Source organism: Solea solea, chromosome 3 (assembly GCF_958295425.1).
Source record: "Solea solea chromosome 3, fSolSol10.1, whole genome shotgun sequence".
NCBI lineage: Eukaryota > Metazoa > Chordata > Actinopteri > Pleuronectiformes > Soleidae > Solea > Solea solea.
In genome coordinates, this window is record NC_081136.1 from 34,856,401 (window position 1) to 34,879,022 (window position 22,622).

The following is a 22,622-nucleotide window of genomic DNA, read 5'->3' on the forward strand; positions in this document are numbered from 1 at the left end:
TTTACGACTTTCCAAAACGAAGCATTATTGTAGCCTTGTGGTTTGAACTGATGCCGCTTTCCTCATCTTAGTTTTTTTTTTAAATTTACAGTATTAGATTTGTTTGTGCTTTAAAAAATTTTGGGCTGCGCCAAAATGAAGACGCTGTTTATTTTTGACGACACCTTGTATCTTCATTTTCAGACTGATTAATGAAAAGGCTTCAGTGTCGACTCGTGACATCGTTCATCTTTGTGGCCTTGTGTTTTTATCTTTTAAAAACAGCTGACGTCTGTTTCCTGTTCGGTTCTTTCCTTCGTCGTCGCCACTCAATCTGGACTAAGTTACATTTTACTCTTGGATATCAAACGTACTGTACATATTAACTACTACTACTGCTTTTTTCTGTTTCTACTCGTCATTACAAAGTAAATTCTTGTGCTTTTTTTTTGTTTTTGTTTTTTAAAAAAAGAAGCTGTTGTGTACGTGAATCATCATTAACTAAACCAGAGGACGAGTTCTCGCGCCACTGTGAAACTCCGCTGTGTCACGTGACGTCGAGAATGCGTCTGTAGGAAAACGCACTTTGGTACAATGGTCGAAAAAATGAGAAAAAGTTAAAAAACAACAACAAACGTCTGCATCAACTGTAAACTCTTCTACGATTCTTTCTCTTGCTTAGTGTCCAGTCAAACTTGTGCGTCATTGGTGCCATTTCTTGTGCTTTGTTGTCACTTGGATTTGACGACGATCGCGTTTCGATTGTCGTCACAGAGTTTTAATGTGTGTGTGTGTGTGTGCGTTGGAACAAATAAATTGTTGCAGTTAAGTGTCGCATTTTCATTTTCTTTCTCTGGAAATTAGTGACAACGATCAAGAAAAGTGTTGGGTCAAAAATATCAAATTGGTGATAGAAGTGTCATCTATTCTCATGTGATAAGATAATCGATCTATAATATATCAATATTTTAATAAATAAACAGTTTCACGATACATCGCAATATCTGTCCTCAGACAGATACCATGATGCATCGCTGTATGATCGTCTCATATAACAGAATATATTGATAATCACAGACTCGTCATATTGTGAGGTTCCCTGTGATTCCAAACTCTGAAGATATTAATGTAAACATACAAATATAGTCATGATTATTGAGAAATGTATTGTTAAAGTTATTTGATTTGGGCACAAAAATACAAAAAAGTGGTACCAAATTGCCTACAATACAAATTTTTATGTTGGTTTTCCTTTCCAAAATGTTGTGTCTTTATAAAAATTTTACTTTTATCTCGTACGTACTAATGTACTAACCGAATGCAATGTTAGCGTAGCAGGTCTAAATACCACATTTGACTAAATTAACACAAGAAACAAGATATTCTCTACATTCCACTGCAAAGCCATAAGCGAGCTAGCTGACATTAGCTACATAGAATGGTGACATAAGCTAATTAAATGTGGAGAAAACAACAATTTCATAAAAAAATAAAAAGACTCACCTGAACATTTCATGCAAACTTCTTTTTACAGTATTTTTGAATAACTGCTCCATGGAAAAAGGAAAAAAAAGGTAGAATTTCACCTAGAATCAAAGACGAGGATTAAAAAAAACGCGTCAAAAGCGGTGATTTTTGTAAAACTTTTATTGCAGGATGATCAGTTTGAAATGGAAAAGGCACCATGAAAACTAGACACAAATGCTTTCACTGCGTTTTTTTTTTATCTCTGATCGACTTCTAAGAGTGTCCATTTAAACTTTAAAGGGACAGTTCACTACAAACACGTTTGTCATTTCTCATTTACAGCATTGATTTAGCTACGGTTCGTTATTATTATTACATTGTTATTACCGTTGTTACAGTTTTGTGCTACAGTTCCGACTAAAACTTTCTCCGTTTACAATCGACGGCACAGTGAGTTCAGGTCGCATTCGCTTGTTTGCAGACGACTGTGTGATTTAAATCCCCATTTTCAGTCAGATTTTTTTTTTTTTTTAATTATCGCGATACTCGCCGGTCATTCATGAACCAGCATGAACTCTGAGGGAGGCGGGGCTACAATGACCAATCTGACCAATGTGGGCGGGGCCTGAAGCAAAAATGTTAAAGTGAGCAGATTTTTCGGGTTTGAACACTAATTTTAAATGATTACGTGTAAAAAACAAAACAAAAAAAAACGCTGCTGATCAACATCCAACATCGTAATCCAGGTCTAAATCACGTGACGATAAATTAAGAGAGTATTTAGGTTTAATAGAATTATCTTGAATAAATAACTGAAACTTTTGTTTTAACAATAAACATTAAAAGATTATTTACTATGAATAGAACATTTATCTTGGACCAAATGTAAATTTAGATTTTACTATTCAGTTTTTTTTTCCCCACATTTTTTTAAGCTCCTCCCTCTTTGGGAGTCAACATCAGTTACTAATCTCAGAGACACAGAATGTTTTATTTTCTAAATTTAGAATCTTATTTTCAGGATTCATTGACTCAGATATTTTATTTATTTATATTAATCTTAATTTACTTCACTTAACAGTTTTGCTGTGGATTGAAAACAAAACTAAAATTTGGTGTCGACATCAGGGACACATTACTGATGCAAACGTTCACTTATTGGTCCAAACATCGTCCTTTTGTTGTTCTTGTTGTTGTTGATGTTGTTCCTACGGAGACGAGACAAGGACTTCCTGTCGTCGCCGCATGATCTCCACAAACTCAGCGTGGTCGGCCGCCGCCTGGAGGTGAAGAGCAAGAAAAAAAACGTAGGAAAAAAAAAACAGCAGTAAAAGCAGCAAAAAAAGTGAAGGAAGGAAGGAAGGAGATCAATGGGTGCTGCCTTCATCAAAAGACTCCACCCCCGAGTCACAGGTGCTCGCCGTGAGTTTCTCCTGACGCCTCCTCATGATCTCCTGGAGCTCAGAGCCCGCGGCTTTCTGGAGACGCAAGAGACACAGAGAGGACGAGGACGAGGACGAGAGAAGACAAAGACAAAGCAGAGAAAAAACACAAACAAAATTGTTAGGACAAAAACGAAACAAAAAAAGGGTGAAGGAAGTGATGTCAGAGACTCTCGAGAGACTGAATTTGATCATTTCCTGTTCATTTCGCGACAAAAACCTCATTCTTTTACGTTTTCAGTAAATAATTTGTTGCGTGGTTAGATTTCACTTCCTGTTCCTTCCAAAATAAAAGATCTTCACTTGCATATTTAAAACGTAAACAATCACCTGAGAACCACTCACCTGTACAAACAAAAACGCCGCCCTAGTGCCGAGTATTTTACGACCGTTTACGTTGTTACACAACGTTTTCTGAGGGTTAGCGTAGCTTTAGCTTGGGTCAGACTCCATCATAACGTTCATATATTAGCTAATTTTGGTTTTTACACTGTAAAGTGTTTTTTTCCTGGCAAATTTACGATATGTTGTGGTTTAAAAAAGTAACTTGAATGTGTCATCAATTTCAGGCCCACGGGCCACCAGTTGCTGACCGCTGTCCTTCTCTACTTGGTCTCAGTCCCTCGAGAGTCTCCGTTCGCCGTCTCTGAAGCATGTCAGCGGCTAAAGCAGAAGATTTCTTCCAGCGTCCGGTGACACGAGAGAGAATCTTCCTCTGACTGAGGTCACATGACTCCACAGTTTATCATGCGTCATGTGACCTCAGTCAAACCTTAACTCCTTAAGAAGCGTCTGCCGCCATCGCCGCTGCAAGCTGTGGAGAGCGTGAGGATGAAAAGCATGTTGGGAAATATTTTCTGAAACTGGTCCCACAAAAATCTGAAGGCTCAAAAAATAATAAACAAAAAAACTGAGAAAAACAATTTTTATGAAAAAATAGTTTTACTTTTTTAAATAGTTAATATTTTTGCCTTTGTGGAAGCAGCTGCAGTAAAAAGCTAGAAAAGCTGATATTAAACTCATTGTTTATTTTCAAAAAATCATTCGTATCATTATTGATGCAGCCATTAAAACAATGCTAATCAATGCTAAGCTAATACATGTTAGAATATCTACGTCCCGGTATCTACAGGAGGCAGGGGTCAGAGGTCAACAGGAAGTGGAGGTCAATGTTGTGGAGTGAGTTCATTCAGGGGGAGTTTAAGGAGGACTGACTTCACGAAAACAGCCACAGCAGCTTAACAAACACTGGAGCTACTGGGGCTACCTTAAAAACCACGAGAGCCTCGCTCTGACGGCCAGAGTCTAAAATTAAAGGTGTCAGCGAGTCTCAAGTCAGGACCAGCGAGTCAGTGAGTCCAGAGACAGGACCAGTGAGATCTGAGTTGAGTCCAATGACTGGAATGGAGTCCAGGAGGTCCAGAGTCAACACCAGTAAGTCCAGTCAAGTTCCAAGTCATGACCAACTTGTTGGTCCAATGAGAGTTAAGACCAGTATGTTCCAAGTCAGGACCAGCAAGTCCAGAGTCCACAACAGCTAATTCTGAGTCGCGATATTTGACCAAATTGAAGATCAGTGATTGGCTTCTGTCAAATTGATTGACAGGTATTTATAGTAAAGTGAGAGGTCATGTGATCCAAGTCCAGACCGGTTCCTGTTTGTCAAGTCCAGTCTTGTGACCCGAGTCCAAAAACCCAAAAAGGAAAAAACACAACAATTTTGTCAGAGTCTGTTGTTTTAAATCTGGCCAACAGAGCGACGCCGACGCCGTCATGTGATCAAAATACCTGAGCGACCGCGAAAACACACTCAGGAGATCAAAGGAGGGTCAGAAGAAAACCTGCAAGAGGAGACAAACACCAAAGACCAGAGGACGCTGCGGTTTGGGGACAGAAAACTCAGAGACACAGAAAAACTCAGACACATGACGACTGAAGTTATCTAAACAATAAAAATACAGCGTCTGGTGAGTTGTTGTCCCGCTAACGTTAGCTCAGCTCGTCTCTCTAAAAACCTCAGATCCAAACGTCCTGAAGATCAGCGATTAAAAACAACGCTTGTGACTCGTGACACTGCCACCTACAGGTCAAACTTCATTTAACTACAAATAAAAATGTCTCTTGGTTATTAAACTTTTACTTATTTTTATTTATTTATTTACTTTTTTTTTTTTTTTTAAACGCTCACCTCCAGCGCCGCCTTCTGCACCGTCACCTGACTGAAGACCCGAGCGCCGTCGTCGGGACAAACCGTCTTCAGCTCGTCTTTGTTGAGGGAAAACAGCTGAGCGCCGGTCAGGACACCGAGGCTGGCGATGGTGCTGCGGACGAGAAGAGCGTACGACAGCGTGAGCGGCGACAACAACAACAACAACAACAACAACAACAGGACTTTAATAAGTCACGTAGACTCACACGGCGCTGAAGCCTTTGGCGTCCAACCACGATTTAACGTCCGCGGGCGTCGAATCATACGTGATGTTGACGGACGCCGCGTTGGCGCCGCGACACGGACCTGGAAACTTCTTCTGCGTGCTGCGACCCAGAGTCAGTCTGTGCAGCAGCTCGTCCTGAACCTCCTCCATGTTGGATTTCCTGCCTGCAGGGGGCGACGAGGGGAGCCATCAAAAAACATGCCATCGGACAAACTGAACTGAGCGAAACCTCAAGATTTTTATGAAATAACTTGCAAAAGTCAAAATTCCCACGACTCAATATTTCAAGATTTTACTAAAAAGTTAAATGAAAGAACATTTTGGATACATTTTGTTCCAAAAACCTTTCTCATTACATTTTATACTTGTATTGATTTTTGTAAGTTTTTTTGTACGGCTTTAAATATACAAACTTTATTAAAAAAAAAGCAACTTATTTAACAAATGTACAAATATTTTTTCTGTATTTCTTTAGTTGTTCAAACTAAACACAACAAACTTTAACTTGATGAAAGTAAAAAATACTGAGATAAATGAGACGGTGAAATAATAAAAACTAAAATATGAAAATATGAAAATATTGGGAATTTTAAAACTAAATAAATAAAGTAATGTTACAAAATGCAATTTTTATATTAAATTTACAAAACATTTCTCCTCTATCTGCTTCTTAAACAAAATGCAACCAGTTGTATTTGGAAATAATAAAAAAAAAAGATCAATTTAATTCATAAAATACAGACTAAAAACTCACGGCTGAACTGTGTCGGTCTAGGGTTGTGGTCCCTCATGGCGACGCTGCCTTGCTCACTGGACGTGGTGCTGTTCTGGCGGCTGACACTGCTGCTCGTGGCCTCTTTGGCGGGTTCAGTGGCCGGAGGAGGAGGCAGTGGCGGCGTGGGGAGCCTGGCGATGGGGGCGGGGCCTGGTGGCGGCGGAGTGGGGGCAGGAGGCGTTGGCGTTGCGGCGTGTTTACTGCCTATGTGGTCAGTTCTGTTGGTTTGTTTCTGAAAGGAAATGATGTTCGGGTTTATGTCAAACACGGCGGCTAAAATCTGACCCAACATCAACTGTTTGTTTGTTTGTTTGTTTGTTTACCTCGTTCAACTCGCCCAGTAATTGCTGCCGACGTTGAAAAACATAAACATTAAAATGGTATCGATGAAAATTTTTTGATTTCAATTCACGGCAAACTCACTGCAAACTGGAAAATCTAGGGAGGATTCGACTCTACGCCGACGACATAATCAACTACACTCGACATCACACTCAACCTCGTCGTCCTACCTTAAACAACTCAAACTCCTTCTTTGGCATCATAAGCTTCATTTTTTTTAAAACAAGGGAGGAAAAAAGTGTCGTCATAAGACTCTGCGATAAAAATCTTGTTAAATAAATCACATTGTGTTACAGAAAACTCTCACCTGGATCGTGTGGCTGTAGACGGGCTCGGCACGGCCGGTCACGTCCACCGCTTTGGTGACGTCGAGGATGTTGTTTGGCACGTAGCCCAGCGCTCCTTCACCGTTACGAACTTTCCACCACTGCTTCCTGTCGTCAAGGACCTGGAGGCGGAGTCACAGGTGGTTTAAATTCAGTCTGAGGTTTTTTATCGAGGTATAAATGATCAACAACTCAAACACTGTATTACAGCTAACTCTTAAATTAAATGTAAAATTTGCACCCCCAAGTGTGTTTGTATGAGGTACTGACACCCTGTGGTGGAGTTAGGCAGCTGCAGCAGTAAAAGCAGTAAAAGCAGATTTTAGCCAAATAAAATCTACCTCAGCTTAAGTTTATGTTCACTGCATTATGGTGTATCAATGCCAGATAATAATTTCTGCCAATCATTGACCCATCTCAGGGTCTACTAATAGTTATAGGGTTAAAATGTCAAAAATATTTCAGGCTGAAATAGTTTTAAAAGACTGACTGAAAACATCAATATACAACATTCTTACAGCAGTTTTTGGGTATGGGACATTTTATCCCGCTAGGATCAAATTTGTAAGTTTTAAAAAAAATCTGACACTGCAAAAAAAAAAAAAGAACAATGCAGCAAAATCAATGTTTCTGCCAATCATTGGATTAGAAACTCTCAAGGGTTAATGACACAAACTTAGTGGTTGTTTTACTCGGACGTAAACATGTTTATTAAAATAAGTGCGAGTTTGGTTACCTCGACGACCTCGTCTTTGAGGACGGACAGTTCGGTGTTGTTTCGTGCCACAAAGTCGTATTTGGATTTGGCAAAAACTGTTGGTTGGAGGGACTCAAAACCTCTGGAATCAACAATTCACAAGTCAATAATTCTGTCTCATCAATATTCTACTTTAAAACAAAAACACATGCTAAAATTCAATATAACGACACAGAATTATACAATTATTTCTAACAATTTCACTAAAATTCCAAATAAAAGTGGACTTAAATAACGAGATTTGATAAACAGGAGCCATGGAGAAGTGTTTCCGACTGAATGTGATTTAAAGAGATACATTTTTTTTAAAAGATTTGAGGAACAGTTCAAATAGAATCGGAGTTAGTGGAAAAAAAAGAATCAGACTTAAAAAGAATTTAATTAAGTTAAATAAAAGTGAAAGCTGCAGATTGAAGAGAGATTCTATGGAGGACCAACAATGACCTAATTGCATAAAAATATAAATATCAAATAATAAATGACACATCTCACTCAAAAGTAAAATAATTTATTAATCACACTAATAAAAGCACTTTAAGTTTTTTTAAATTGACTTTTTGATAAACATAAATCATTTTTTGAACGATTTGGTCATAAATTCACAAATATAGTAGAAGCCAAATTAAAGCTTTTAAAAGTGTCTCTAATTTCATGTTTGACCAATTTATAATTATGGATTTTACTATTTTTAAGTCATTTATCATTTTTTTGATATCATTTCTGACTGAAATGGCCCTCTGTACTGATCGTTTACATTTTTTTACACTTTAAATTTTTGTTTTGTTGTTATTTTTTTATCTATAAACTCAAAAATGTTGCATTGAAATTCTATTATTTTGTGTTTAAGACATAAATCTTTAGTCCACAACTGGGACATTTATGAAATAATTGACTGAATAATCCCATGGACAGCTGATGCTACGGTCCACTGTAATAACAAGGACTGGTTTGAATAATAATAATTAAAATAAACAAAAGATGAAATGTGTCACAATTACAGTAAATAAATAAATGTAAACGTCATATTTGATCCTCCAAAGGTTTAAAGGTCATAAAAAAGGCAGGAACAGTTCTCCAGGGCGCTGGAGGTCACGTGACCGCTTGTTACCGGTCGACACGGCGGCTGACGGCGTGTTTGAAAGCAGCCACAGCCGTGTCGCGATCCAGGGTCTGCGTGCGTTTGTGGGCGGAGTCGGAGAAGACGTACCCGTCGGAGGAAGGATACGACTGCAGCGCCACCTGCTGGACAAACGACAACCACCACAGGTAAAGTTTAACGTTGGACAGAAAACGTCGCAGGCGTGAGCGGGTTTGAAAAGAGGACGACGCCCACCTCCTGCGCCAGCCTCGTCGCAAGCTCCTCCTGCCTCTGGACGTCGGCATTGACGAGACTCTCGGCGAGCTGCGTCAGCTCCCGTTCGCGACTCGGTGTCACCCCCGGCAACGCCGGCGGCTCCCAGCCGTCGCGGAACCTCAGTGGACACGGAGGGAAGAAGTGATCCTTAGGCCACTCCAACCTGGAGACGACAGGCGGGGAAAACGGAGAAAGGTCACATGAAGGTCACAGACGCGCCGGAGGACTGTTCGTCCTCGTCCTCGTCTCACCTGCTTTTCGTCCACCCGTCTCCCAGGGCAACCCACAGGTGTCTCTCCTCGGGCGTTCCGGACGCGTGCAGGAAGTCGATGGCGTCCCTGGTCAGGAGAGGAACCACGACGCCGCGGGCCAGATCCACGCCGCCCGACTCCTGGATCACCTGAGGAGGGAGGAGGGTCAGACTGAGGCCCCGCCCACACGCCCACATCAAGTGCTTTCATTTTGTAAAAAAAACAACACAACAAATCAGAGGGCGGAGTCTGACCATCCTAAGCGGCGTGAACAGGAAGTGAACCAGATCCTCGGAGCTGGGATTCTGGATGTGATCCTTAAGTTTGGCCTGAGCAAAAAAACACAGAATCACAGGAGGTCAGTGAACGCACCACCACTCGCTCTGTACACGTTTGTGTGTGTGCGTGTGACCTGAGGTCAAAGTTCACTCGCACCAGCTGGTTGAAGGCGTGTTTGAACTTCTGCAGGCAGTCGACAAACTCGTCCTCACTGGGGGGTTTGGAGCGCAGCGTCAGGACGCCCTCTGGTGGACACATGCAGAGACACGGCGTCAATTACACTGTAAACAAAATCACCTCAGAAGCAAGAAATCAAAGGAAAAGTGTTTTTTGGGTGTTGTTTTATCAGAAATACATAGAAATTAGATTTTATAAATATAATTGAATAAATAAGTTTGTAAATATTTCAAACAAAAGTAAAATCATTTTTGATTGAAAAATACTGGCGTAAATAATTTTTCTAAAGCTGACAATCTAATGATAAACAGTCTGTTGTTAAATGAACATGAAGGCGTGTCCTCACCTCCTGGACTTTTCTTCTTGCCTTTCTTCACCTTCTTCCTCTTGTTGAGTTCGTTAAAAGCCTCGGCAGCTTTCTGAAGTTTGGTGACGAAGAACTCCACGTCGTCCAGGATGTGGTTCAGGATTTGCTGTAAATAAACAAACAAACAAACACATAAATAAATAAATAAATAAATAAATAAATAAATAAATAAATAAATAAATAAATAAATAAATAAATAAATAAATAAATGAATGAATGAATGAAGGTTGTGCCACATTCAGGTTCTGATGTAAAAACTGTGATTAAATTTAAAAAAAACGAAGAGAAGAGAGGTCGTGCAGTCAGATTAAATCTTCACGCTGACCTCTGACCTCAGATCAGATGGACTCACCACGTCTCGGTCCACTCTAGCCGCCGTCATCTCCACGGGTCCATCGTCCTCTGAGAGACGGCGCTGCTGCTGCTGCTGCTGCTGCTTCTCGTCTGAAGACAAATTAAATATTTACATTTTTACGGCTCACAATTTTGCTTAAGATTATTTAAGAAGTCTTTAAAATAACTGATTTTTTAAAGTAGAAAGAAAATACCCTGATGCTTTAATATATACACATGTATGTATATATACACGTGTATTTAGCATTTTAGCACGCTAACATGTCACACACAAACACTGCAGTGACATCACTCACAGTCTTGCTGCTCATTGGTCCAGGCCGACCAGGCGGCCGCTCGGCTCTTCACGTCCACCTGATTGGACGCCGTCGGGGGTTCGGGGGCGGGAGCGGGAGGGGGAGGCGGGATGACGCCGTCGCTCTTCAGGATCATCCTGCGAACACACGCACAGACGGATCAGCCGATCGGCCGCCAGCGAGACAAAGCGGCGGCGCTAACGGAACGCGATGACTTACTTCAGAGCCTCAGGTCGTTTCTTGACTTTGCCTCCTTTGGCATCGATCATGGCACTTTCAATGTCGGCGTGGATCAGATTAGCCTGAAGGAAACGGCGTTAACGCAGGGGTCAAAGGTTGAATATTTTACACTTAATTCACCAGAAAAAAAAGTGTCTCAAAAAATGCGAACAACCTTTATGAATAATGAAACATACAATTATTGATGCAACACAACTTCGTACGATTTTATCATGTGCTTTAGGTTTGAAATATATAACTTAACTCATAAGGCACTTGGTGTACCACAGGGCTCAACCATGGGCCCCCTTAACTTTACATTAAATGTAGTTTGAGCAGAAACTGAGACAGTTCCGTCTCTCTGCGTCTTTGTCTCCCTCCCGTATCTCTTTTTTTTCCACGGACAAATAATTAAACGCGTATCATCTGTATTTTATCGATTTGAAGCATCTCGTCGGATGCAAACTATATTTACAACAATATTTTTTACAACACAAGAAACAAAAGAAAACTTTGACTCTTTGAAATGTTTCTAAACTGTATAAACCAATCATCATCGAGTGAGAGAGAGAGAGACTTATGACAAATGCTGTTAGCTTAGCACTCTAGCTTAGCACTTAGCCTCAAGAGAGAAGTCACTAAGTTATGTTGACTCTCAAACAATCAACGTAAATAAAGCGACGTGAAGGGGAAAAAAAAAAACAAGCCCCGAAGTCAATCAGCCGATCATGTGATCATACAGAGGAGCCAATCAGAGGCCCCTGTACCTTGATGTCGTCGCACTGGAACAGGTGCAGGTCGGGTTTGTTCTGACCCGACTCTTTACAAACCAGAGCGAGGATGGAGTCGTAGCTGCAGGCGTTCATCACGGCCTGACAGTGCTGCACCGTCCCGATCGGGAAGTTCTCCAGCTCGTTCTGACAAGAAAAAAAACAAACAAAGACGCGTCAGAAAGTCTGTGGACATGTGAAGCCACGCCCCCTCTCACAGGTGACACCCACCTTGGTTTCGTGGTCGATGAGGCTCACGCTCTTCTCCTCCACCTGCAGCAGCATCTCCTGAGTCCAGACTTTTCCTTTGGCGTCCAGCAGGCGGAGACGTCTGATGCCGTCGTCCACCGTGATCATCCCGTCTTTACGGTCCAACAAGAACGTGGTCAGGTGCTGAGGACGGAAAAAAGGATTGATTTTATTATTTGTTTATTTATCTCGACGTTGGTGGAGTTAAATCTTTGTGAATCTTCTACGTCTCACCTCCACGTGATACTGCGACGTGTCCGTCAAACCGTTGATGCTGTTTTTGGTGAAATGTTTCCTTTGTTCTGGATTTAAAAAAAATAAATAAACAAACGTCAGTTTCCTGTTTACAAACATAAACAAAAGGTCAGAGTCCCATCGAGAAGTTTGTTTCCTGTAAACATCAGAGGAACCACGAATGTTTCCTGCAGGGACCTGAGTGGGTTCAGAGGTCAAAGGTCAGAGGTCAAACATAAACACAGCAAAAAGAAAACAAAGTATCACATTGAAGTGGAAGCTGAAAAACATTTAAAAAAGGCGTGGCCATGGACCAAAGTAAGGGGGTGGAGTCAATTCAAATGGGTGAGGTGTTGAGGTTATGGTCCATAGGATGACTTCACTGACATCAGGACGTTTAAAGAGCAGTTTGGTCAATGTTACGTTTATGTGGGTTTATAGAGGTGATGAAATTTACGAGGTTTCTTGAACGCATCACGTTTGCCGCTCCTGTGTTCTCATGAGCAGGAGTTTAAAATATCTGAGAAAATAAAACCATTATGTAATATTTAAAAAGCATTTTTGACAGAATCCGGAAAATTCTACACAAACACACACACATGCAAAAACACACACACACACGTGCACGCACGCACACACATGCAGACACACAAACACACTCTCTGCTCACTGTGACTTTTCTTTTTGTGTTTTGAAGACGAGCGAAGGAAATAAATGTCCTCTGATCCTGTTCATGTGGACAAACGAGACACGGAGAGGACACCGACTGTGAACTTGTGTTGATGTTTGAACACTTTTCCACGACGATACCGTCCCAGCACGACTCAACTCTACTCTCCGTTAAATATTTCCTTTGCTAAATGTCATGTTTTCAGGGATTTTTATGTCTTTTTAACTTTAGTCTACAGTTGGACATTGTTGGCTTTGATTCTCGTGTCGGACGTCGCGCTCATGAACCTCGTCAGAGCAGGAACTAAAACATGCCGAGCCGAGCGGTGCTGGAACTGTGGCGTGGAAAAGCGTCAGTGAACATTACGTTAATGTGTGTGTGTGTGTGTGTGAGAATCTTACCGTACAGAGCTTTGGCACGAGATTTGACTTTTTGTTTCTGAGGCTCTGAGTCGTTTCCACTGTAACACACAAACACACACTGTTACTATCTTGTCTTGTATAAAAGTACCTCAAAGGGATACTTGAGTATTGTAACTATAATATTACTTAAGTAATATTATTTTATGACTTATCAAAAGTCATAAAAGGTGAGGAGTTAGGATTGAGCCACGGTGGCTCAGTGATAGGGCAAGTTGTCTAAACTTTTTTTGACTCTGTCATGTGACGTGAAAAAAAAACAACTATCGATCAGTATGTTCAGTTGACATTTAGTCACCGATTATTGATCGTTTCTGCTCATTAACAACATAACAGCTTCACTGTGACCTGAAAAGAACCTTTAACATCCAAAACCAGGTCAGTGGATCAGGTCCAGGTCCTGATCCACTGACCAAGTGTACGTCTGTATTTTATTATGAAACTAATTAACCGAGTCTCTGAGGGGTCAGTGAACGCCACAGAGATATTAACGGTCTTTTTCAAGTGGTCAAGTGGTCAGTGAACACCACACAGATAATAAACGGACTTTTTTAAGTGGTCAGTGAACAGCACACAGATAAAAACAGACATTTTTAAGTGGTCACTGAACCCCACACAGATAAAAAAAAACTACTTTTTTTAAGTCGTCAGTAAACGCCACACAGATAACTGACATTTTTAAGTGGTCAGTGAACGCCACACAGATACTGACTTGATGTGTGAGCCATAGGAGCCGTAGACGCCGGAGGCGAGGGGCGGAGCTTCGTGTCCATTCATCCTGCGTCGGTGTTGGTGTCAGCTGAAAAAAAAAAAAAAAAAAGACAATCATCATCATAATCACTGTTCTTTGGATTCAGCAGAAGGACATGAGGACATTTAGAGAAGGACATGAGGACATTTCTGTAAAGGTTCATCACTGATAATTAAATACTGATGAGTGAGTTTGAGCAGAAATTGAGACAGTTCTGCGTCTTTGTCTCTGTGTCTCCGTCTCCCGCCTGTTCCTCCTTTTCATGGACAAATAATTAAAACCTGGATTAAAGGACGTGGACATGGCGACGCGTCTCGGAGTCACACAGCGAGGCTGATGAGCTTCTTCCTGTTTGCTCTGTGCGGACACGTCTGATTACTTTTCCCACCGCCCGTCGCCATGACAACAACGCTCTCCATCAGCCTGCGAGACAAAGCTGAGGGAGAGATGAGTTTCGGGAGGTGAGACATCGTCAGTGTGTCCCCGTCTCTTTGTCCGTCCGTCTCCAGGCTCAGGAGGACGCTGACATTTAAAAATCAATCATCAGGACGTTTGTTGTGTTTCCTATCTGACCTTTCACAATAAAAGCTCCTGCAGTGACTGGTTATCAGTCACAACAGCTGTCCTCAACACACACACACACACACACACACACACACAGGTCACATGACAACACTGAACAGCTGACTGTATGATAGTGTGACAGCAACACATTCTACACCGTGAGTTTCCATGGAAACGTAGAGCCTCCACTGACTGTGGTAACAACTTTTTTGGCAACAGTTTCACACACACGGATAAGCATGTGGGTGTGGTTTGTGTGATTTCATATCAAACAGAGATAAGAGGGGCGGAGTCAAGTGACAATGTCAACACCGTGGAGGACACGGCGTCTCCGCTCATTAAAGACCCTGCAGGAAGAAGAAAGTTAAACTTTAAATAAAAAAGGGTGTCATTGTCCATTAAATGTGTTCTGTTTTATGTGTGGTGGACTTTAGCACAGAGTGAGTAAACACAGAATTTCTTCACATGAAACTGAAATATTCATGTTTCCTTATCAGCCTGAGGGGCAGTGAACGCATCGCTGAGCTGTTTGTTTAATGTGACATTTGTTTGATCAAACTGTTAAAATCTAACTGACGTTCAAACATTAATGAGAGGGTGAAACGACAGACGCTTTCACCTTGTCACCTCTCTCTCTCTCCTCCCCCCCTCCCCTTTGGTCATGTGACGTCAGCGTGAAAAAACTCACTTCTGTCCCGTCACACCAAAAACTGATTTTACACTTGGAAAAAAAGAGTGAGACCCAAATTGTGTTATGATTTACAGACGTACCCTAAATGCCTCCCAATCAGTAGTTGACGCTATAAAATACAGACGTACACTAAATGCCTCACATTCACCAGGTGGCGCTACGACATCCGGACGCCGCCTGAACGCCTCATATTCACATTTCAGTAGAGATTGCGATCATCAGTAGACGCTAGAAATTACAAACATACCCTAAATGCCTCACATTCACAACCACCACTTGGCGCTATAAAATTCTGACGCACCCCTAAATGCCTCACACGTTCAAATATCAGTTGACGCTACGATATACAGACGTGCCCTGAATGCCTCACATTCCCATCAGTTAATATTACAAGTTACTCTAAAGAAAATGACCAGTCAAAGATATCATTTTTACACACAAACCCTAAATGCCTCATACATACATTTATCGGACATACCCTGAACACCTCACCTTAACATTTATAAGTAAATACTGTAAGATACAGACGTACCCCAAACGCCTCATGCGCAATCATCAGTAAACACTAAAAGTTCCAGACGTAATGCCTCACATGAACATTTAAACTATACATTACAGACGTACCCTAAACACCTCACAATAACGCAATAAATTACAGATTTCTAGTAAATGGCTCACGTGGCAGATTTACGAGACTCTACAATTTACAGACGTTCCACAAACGCCTCACGTGCACGTGTTTATCAGCGTGGTCCTTGAACGCGTGACAACACGACGATAACGCAGCTGCACAAACAAAAACTGGACTGAATCTGTGATTCGAGCCTCAACGGAGGACTCCGTTTCCCACAATTCCTTGCTCCGTCTCTTCCACACACACCTGAACATTAAAGTTTTTTTTTTGTTTTTTTTAAAGTGTTGTTTTTCTTTAAATAAATCTAAATGAGAGTCAGTTTTAAACGCCGTCAGTCTGAGTGTGGGACAGAGGAAAGTTAAGAGGATTGGTAAGAAGATTTAAGATTTACACACACACACACACACACAATAATCTCCTGAACAAAGGATGCTGGGATATGTCGTGTACGACACACACAGCCATGTGTGTGTTTTATAGACAACTCAGAAGACACAAGAAAAGCTGCAGGTCAAAGTTCAAACATCAGACACCGACAGAATCTCATGATGTCTTAACTTCCTCCTTTTAATTAAATTATGAATATTTTCATGTGATTGCACTGAGTTAAGCTGTGTGTGTGTGTGTGTGTGTGTGTTAATGACACGTGTGACCTGTGATCATGACAGTCGCACACAGAGAGAGAATGAGAGCAGCTCTGTCGTGTGTCGATTGATTAATTGTCCTCAGTTTGAGATCGAGGCCACGCGGCTCCGCTGAGAGCAGAGCCTCATTTATCGGAGTGTAACCTACATAACTGGACCAAGTTCACTGTGAGGAGGAGGAAGATATATTTAATCTCTTTAATCTCACTGTCAGACAGACTTTACTGACGGGAAACTGAAGTTTATAAACCGCTCTCTCAATCTCACTCTCACCAAAGTCCATAGAGAAAATCTGTGATTTTAGCTCATGGGGGAAACAGGAGCTGGTGGTCGACTGCTGCCTCGTGTGGTTCGCTGTGTTTACCGTGTTTAACCCGAACAACGGATTTGAACACCGAAGTCACAAAGAAACACGTTAGAACTTCCTGAAGGGGGAAGCAGTGAATCAACAGCCTCCCTGTGCTGTGACAGAAAAACACTGATTTTCTCTATGGACTTTGGTGCAGAAAAGTGTTAGCCTATTACAATCTTTATGCTAAGCTAAGATGTTCCCTAGCTTTACACATGAATGCTAAGTTTATCGTGTTAGCATTCTTAATGCTACGATAACAGTCTTTATGCTGTTAGGTTAACTATTTTACCCTGTTCCCAGTTTTTTTGCTATGCTACCATATTATTATTATTATACTTGTTACAGTCTTTGTGCTATGCTTAGATGACAGTTTTCCTGTTTCCAGTCTTTATGTTATGCTATCATATTCTCCTTGTTACTGTGCTAGGCTAAACATTTTGACATGTTTACAGTCTTAATGCTCTACAAAGCCAACAGTGGCCCCTTGTTTCCAGAATGTATGCTATGCTAAGATAACAATTTCTCCTTATACATTACTGCCAATAGTGAACAGTTTCCCTTGTTTGCATTTGTTATGCTACGCTACCATATTCTCCTTGTTACAGTCTTTATGTCATGCTAGGCTAAACATTTCCACAGGTTTACAGTGTTAATGCTCTGCTAAGCTAACAGTGGCCCCTTGCTTCCAGTATTTATGCTATTGTATACTCATTATGCTATGCTAAACTATCAGTTTCTCCCCATGTGCAGCATTTGTGCTTAGACAAACTCGGAGTTTCTGATTTGTGCTACGCTAAGAGACACTCCTTGTGTACAGCATGTGTGCTAAGAGAGGTGTGGTCCTGTATGTAGCCACCGCAGCTGTTTAACTAGATTAGCACACGTGTGAATATGTTACAGCTTTTGATTCAGATTAAATCAACATGTCCAACATCCATTGCTTCTAAAGGGCAGACACGTTAAAGCCAGCTAATAACAATAATCCATAATAATCCTCACACTGCTGAGGGTTGATTACCAGACTCTTTAATCCCTGTGTGATCAAATTAAGCAAAAACATTAGTGTAAAAACACAATCAACCTCATGTAGAACTGTTTTTGTTTAACCCTAGAGACATACTGAGGGATTATTGTGATTTTGACAGATGTTATGTTCAGCAGATTAATCTAAAAACACATTAGGACAGAGCTAAATAAACTCATTCAAGAAAAACTCATGAAGAAATGAAAGTGAAAAACAACATGAATCCCCGTTCACCGGGTCACAGTCTCAGCGTGTTCACAAACTAAATTAAACGCAGATTAAAATCAGGAGTTTCAGATGAACACAAGTCTGAGCTCAGCGTTAGCGCTCGGAGGATTCTCATGTCCCAACACATCACATACACTTTATATAAATAAATACATGATTTGTCACTTCATCATGTTTTTTTAAATATATATATATCTTAGAACCACAAAACTGATGCCTGAGTCTATATTTATTGTTTAGACTGACCCCTTTCAATAGCTAGTTGGTTAGCCTGTTGGCATTGTTAATGCCATTTGTTTTCTCTTTGCCAACAGCTAATCATGTTTAAATCTCTGCTAACTGCTAACAGCAGCTGCTATGACAAATGTATGCATTTGTAAGTGCCATCTATCTCGAAACTCTCATGCTAGTTGCTAAGTGAAAACTATAAGCAAAATATAACCTGCTATGATTTAACTCTCTGGTAACAGATAATAGCAGGCTAATGTTGAACACTTGGCTAAAAGCTAACTGAAAGCTTATAACGTTTCATTCTCAGCAAACTACATTAAACTCTGCTGAAAACTAACGGCAAATTACAAGCTATCGACTCTTTGGTAACAGGTAATAGTAAGCTAATGTTGAACTCTTCGCTAAGAGCTAACTGGAGGCTAATGTTTGATTCTCAGAGAACAGTAAACTACATGCTAAAACTGTTCAACTCCTGAAAACTAGCAGACAAACACTCTTTGCCGATGACTAACAACATTCTAAATGATTAGCTACATGCTACTTTCACAGACAGACCAGCGTCTTACCCGTCTCTGTCACCGTGTCCACTGGTGGACGTGGACAGTAAACAGGGTCACAGTGGACAGATTCCTGTGCAGGACGTGGATTTGCCGCAGCAGCTTGTCGTTCTCAGCTCGCTCCACTTTAAGCCTCTAATTAATAAGTCGTCAAAGGGGCAGGTGGACGGGGGAGGGGCCCGGGGCGGGGCTTAATGTCAAGAGAAACAGGACATCACGACAGTCTGACACAGGTCAGTTTTTATTCACTTTTTTTTATTTTAAGAAATAAAAATCCTGAATTTTTTTATTGAATTTGAAGTTACTTTAATAACTATAAATAAATATATAAACATTTTCTAAAGTCAGAAGAACGTTTTAACTAATTTGAGTGAAAACATTAAAATATATTAACATATCTATGTCTTAAATGTTTGGTTTGTTTTTATTTTATAGTTTAGAATATTTTTGGTTTCTCGTGCATCAGTCGCTTGTTTTCATTGAATATCATTGAAAGTCAATTATCCGTTTTAGAAACAATCAAAGTCTATTTGGACAGAATCTCTCTCACAGGTTGATTGATTGATTGATTAATTGATTGATTGATTCCTCCTGAGTAAACTCCTTCATGTTGTTCCAGAGTGAAACGCGACTCCTGTCAAATCAGCTCCAGTTTCCTGTTCCTGTCACTGTCCCATAATTCAGCGCGGGGGCCCCTCCCACCAGACCACGGCCAACGCCTGACAGGTACGATTACCCCGTCGTCACGACAACCAATGTCTCACACTCACACACTCAGAGGAGACGCCTGGTAACGGACACTTCCCCTTTTTTACACAATGTCTCATTACTCATGGACAAAACCATCACTATTTAATACAAGCGATCAATAATTGAAAAGAATCAAAAAGTTCCAGCAAACTTCTTTCAGTACGAAGCGTCCCGGCCGAGACACTGGGAAATGTCCACAAATAGTCTGAGGCTGTCCCAGAGGACGAGACTCTGAGGACATTTTCCCAACGACAGGAAGTAAACAGGATCAGCTGTGGCGCTCGCTCGCTCTCTCTCTGTCTCCACAGGAAACGGTTAAAGGGACAGTTCCTAGTGTTTGCAGTGGGGCTGTATGAAGTGCTGCGTCACAGGTGACTGTAGGTGGGGACGGGCACGTATGAGGACAAGTGGACATGTGTCACATTTAGGCAAAAAAATTATATATACACAACTGTGTTTGTATAAGTAATTTAGTTTGTAGCCATAAGCTGCGTTCCATTTGTTGTCGGAACTCGGAATTCCCTCTTCAGGAACGTCCCGTGACCCAAGTCATTTTGACTCGGAGCAACCCTGAGTTCAGGGTTTTAAGAAAAAGGAGTTGTTTCTAAAACAGCAGACAGAGTGGGAGAGTGGAGAGATATGAGAGCGAGCGTTTAAATGCAATCTGGAATGCGAAGGTCACTCGAGTCGAGCCATTCGTTGCAATCTCACCACTTTCCCCACTAGATGTCACTAATTCTCACACACTGGACCTTCAAACTGACACAGCTCAAGTAAACAACATCTTGAGAATATATCGCCACAGGAGCTGCCGATCCACTGCTGCCTCCATCAATAAATACACACGTGCCATTTTAAATCCTTCACTCTGATTAACCTCAGTGGCACAAAGTGACCACACGAGGCAGCACTAAAGCAGCAGTTGCTGTGTGCCCCGATAGCTAAAAATCAACGATTTTCTCCATGGACTTTGGTGCTGGGTGAGTGAGTGGACTGTAAACGTGGTGTAAGGTGTAAATATATTCTTAAGATGACGCAGATTTTTTTTTAGCAGTAAATGATTTTTCACTTCGCTAACACCCACCTACTTCCAGCTGCTTCAGGCCGAGCAGTCACCAGTCTGTAAATATACAGCGACATCTTGAACTGTGCCTTTAAAAAAGACAATAATCAGCAGTCAAAAAGAACTTTGACTCAAAGTTCTTTTTTTCCTAACAACAAGACTACCTTTGACCTCGACTTCACCCAGTGACAATAAGACACAGGAGAAAACACCCCAGAACAGCTGATAGCAGCATGACGTCACACAGTACCAGTGACAGTAAGTGGTGTCAAAATGTCCCCACTATCATCATCATCATCATCATCACCACCATCATCATCATCACCAGGTAACCTCACCTGAGACCTGGACTCATAATAAGCTCCTGAGGTCACAGGGGGAGAAGCTAATGAGCTGCAGCTGATTAACACACACACACACACACACACGAGCAGATTGTTATTTAGAGATAACCCGGGACAGAGCCTGGAACAATACGCTGCCGTGCTATCTGTGTCCTCCTGACAACCATGCTGATCCAGGCCAAACAAAGACACAAAGACACACACACACACACGACCTTCATCATCTCGTTAACACCACAGTCCGTTCAGAATTCTGTCAATTTAAGCTCAACTTCAGCGCCGTGCACCAAACCCCCATCAAACATTGTGTTGATTTAATCTTCACATCGCTATCACAACACATCAGCGCCACATTAGACATTAAATGGACGTGGTGCCACATGTGCCAGGTGCCGTCTGTGAGATCGGCTATAGTGTGATTTGCTGTGAAGCTTTACATTTTGTGCTAAATCTTAGTTTCTGGGTCACGCTCCTCGACGTCTCCCGCCACGATGTCCGTTAAAAACAAGTCGTTTAAAGATGATCACGAAAGTGTTTGTAAAAGTTGAATTAGCATAAATATATTGTATTTAACGGTGCTAAACAATGAAGCCGAATCAAAAAGGAGGCGCTGATTCTGCGTTTAATGCGGTAATATCGCGTGTTTTTTGCCCGAAAACACCTGCAGCATAAATTAATGTGAATTTTCCAATGCGGTCTGGTGTTGGCGTGTTCTCCGCTTACAAGGCTCCTTTCCCTCCATACAGCCGCAGGTAGATCAGGTTCCCTCGGTTTGTATTTTAATACAGGCCGATTAAAAAACCAGTTCAACGTGATAGGAAAAAACAAACAATAATCCTTTGGGGAAACGGACTGTGGTCAGTGAGGAATGTGAAGTGGCCTGTTGAAGCTCACCTGCAGGTGGGATCCACTTCACACCGCGGTCCGTTAGAAAAACATGGCTCAGACACGCAGCTCCACTCCGGCGTACTTCAGCGGCTCCTCCGGCCTCTGTGCGTCCGATCCTCTGAGCTCCACCTCGGTCAACTTTGGCGGCTCCTCCGGCCTCTGTGTACCCGACCCCTCTGAGCTCCGCGCCGGGTCACTTCGTCGGCTCCTCCGGCCTCAGTGTATGCGACACTGTCACCTCTCCTCCGGGTCACTTCGGCGGCTTCCCCGGCCTTTCTGTATCCGGCACTGTCACCTCTCCTCTGGGTCACTTCGGCGGCTCCTCCGGCCTCTCTGTGTCCGTCTCTCGTGGACCTGACTCGGGATTAAACTCTTGACTTTGAATCGCGGTGAAAAACCTGCTGCACACATGGGGGCGGGGCTTCACTCAGTGCTTGACGGACATAGATGACACGCCCCCTTTTGGTATCCAGGTTACACACCTCACCGATCACATGACGATCATTGTTATTATTAAACAATCAAGGACCCATAAAAACTCTACTATCAGCAGTTATCGGATATAAATATATATGTTAAGTATATATATAATACTATACATATATATAATACTCGTTTGATAAAAAAAGGAGCTCGTCTGATTGGCTCCTTTCTCCACTCAGTCCAGGTGACAACAGTCAGTGCAGAGTTAGAGCGCCCCCTGCTGCAGGCTGCTGCTGCTGTTGTAGTTTTTTATCTG

General features: G+C 41.7%; 1 protein-coding gene across 9 annotated transcripts; it reads right to left on the reverse strand.

Annotated features, from left to right (window-relative positions):
• Positions 1-1,608: 1,608 nt before the first annotated feature.
• On the reverse strand, positions 1,609-22,273 carry eps8a (epidermal growth factor receptor pathway substrate 8a). 9 transcript variants are annotated; one of them, XM_058625275.1, is made up of 23 exons: positions 21,890-22,273; positions 13,875-13,961; positions 13,145-13,203; positions 12,074-12,141; positions 11,822-11,983; positions 11,588-11,737; positions 10,821-10,903; positions 10,602-10,738; positions 10,304-10,395; positions 9,931-10,057; positions 9,564-9,652; positions 9,383-9,457; positions 9,129-9,277; positions 8,857-9,040; positions 8,632-8,765; positions 7,503-7,605; positions 6,748-6,888; positions 6,611-6,646; positions 6,422-6,445; positions 6,078-6,330; positions 5,304-5,487; positions 5,077-5,209; positions 1,609-2,924 (listed from the first exon to the last, which is right to left on the reverse strand). In XM_058625275.1, exons 2-23 carry the CDS (start codon positions 13,937-13,939, stop codon positions 2,814-2,816), a joined length of 2,559 nt encoding a protein of 852 aa, XP_058481258.1. In that variant the 5' UTR covers positions 13,940-13,961; positions 21,890-22,273; the 3' UTR covers positions 1,609-2,813. The 9 variants fall into 9 exon arrangements, with proteins under 9 accessions (XP_058481258.1, XP_058481256.1, XP_058481251.1 ...); XM_058625271.1 differs by lacking the exon at positions 6,611-6,646 and adding an exon at positions 4,677-4,729 and having other exon boundaries at positions 2,827-2,924; positions 21,890-22,272; XM_058625273.1 differs by lacking the exon at positions 6,611-6,646 and having other exon boundaries at positions 8,731-8,762; positions 21,890-22,272.
• Positions 22,274-22,622: the final 349 nt, after the last annotated feature.

Coding starts and splice junctions, on each gene's coding strand:
- eps8a (XM_058625275.1), bottom strand. CDS start 13,939: ATGAATGGACACGAAGCTCCGCCCCTCGCCTCCGGCGTCTACGGCTCC. Junction 11,984..12,073: donor CGTCGCAGTATCACGTGGAG/GTGAGACGTAGA, acceptor TTCCGTCCTCAG/CACCTGACCACGTTCTTGTT. Junction 10,904..11,587: donor TCCAGTGCGACGACATCAAG/GTACAGGGGCCT, acceptor CGTTTCCTTCAG/GCTAATCTGATCCACGCCGA.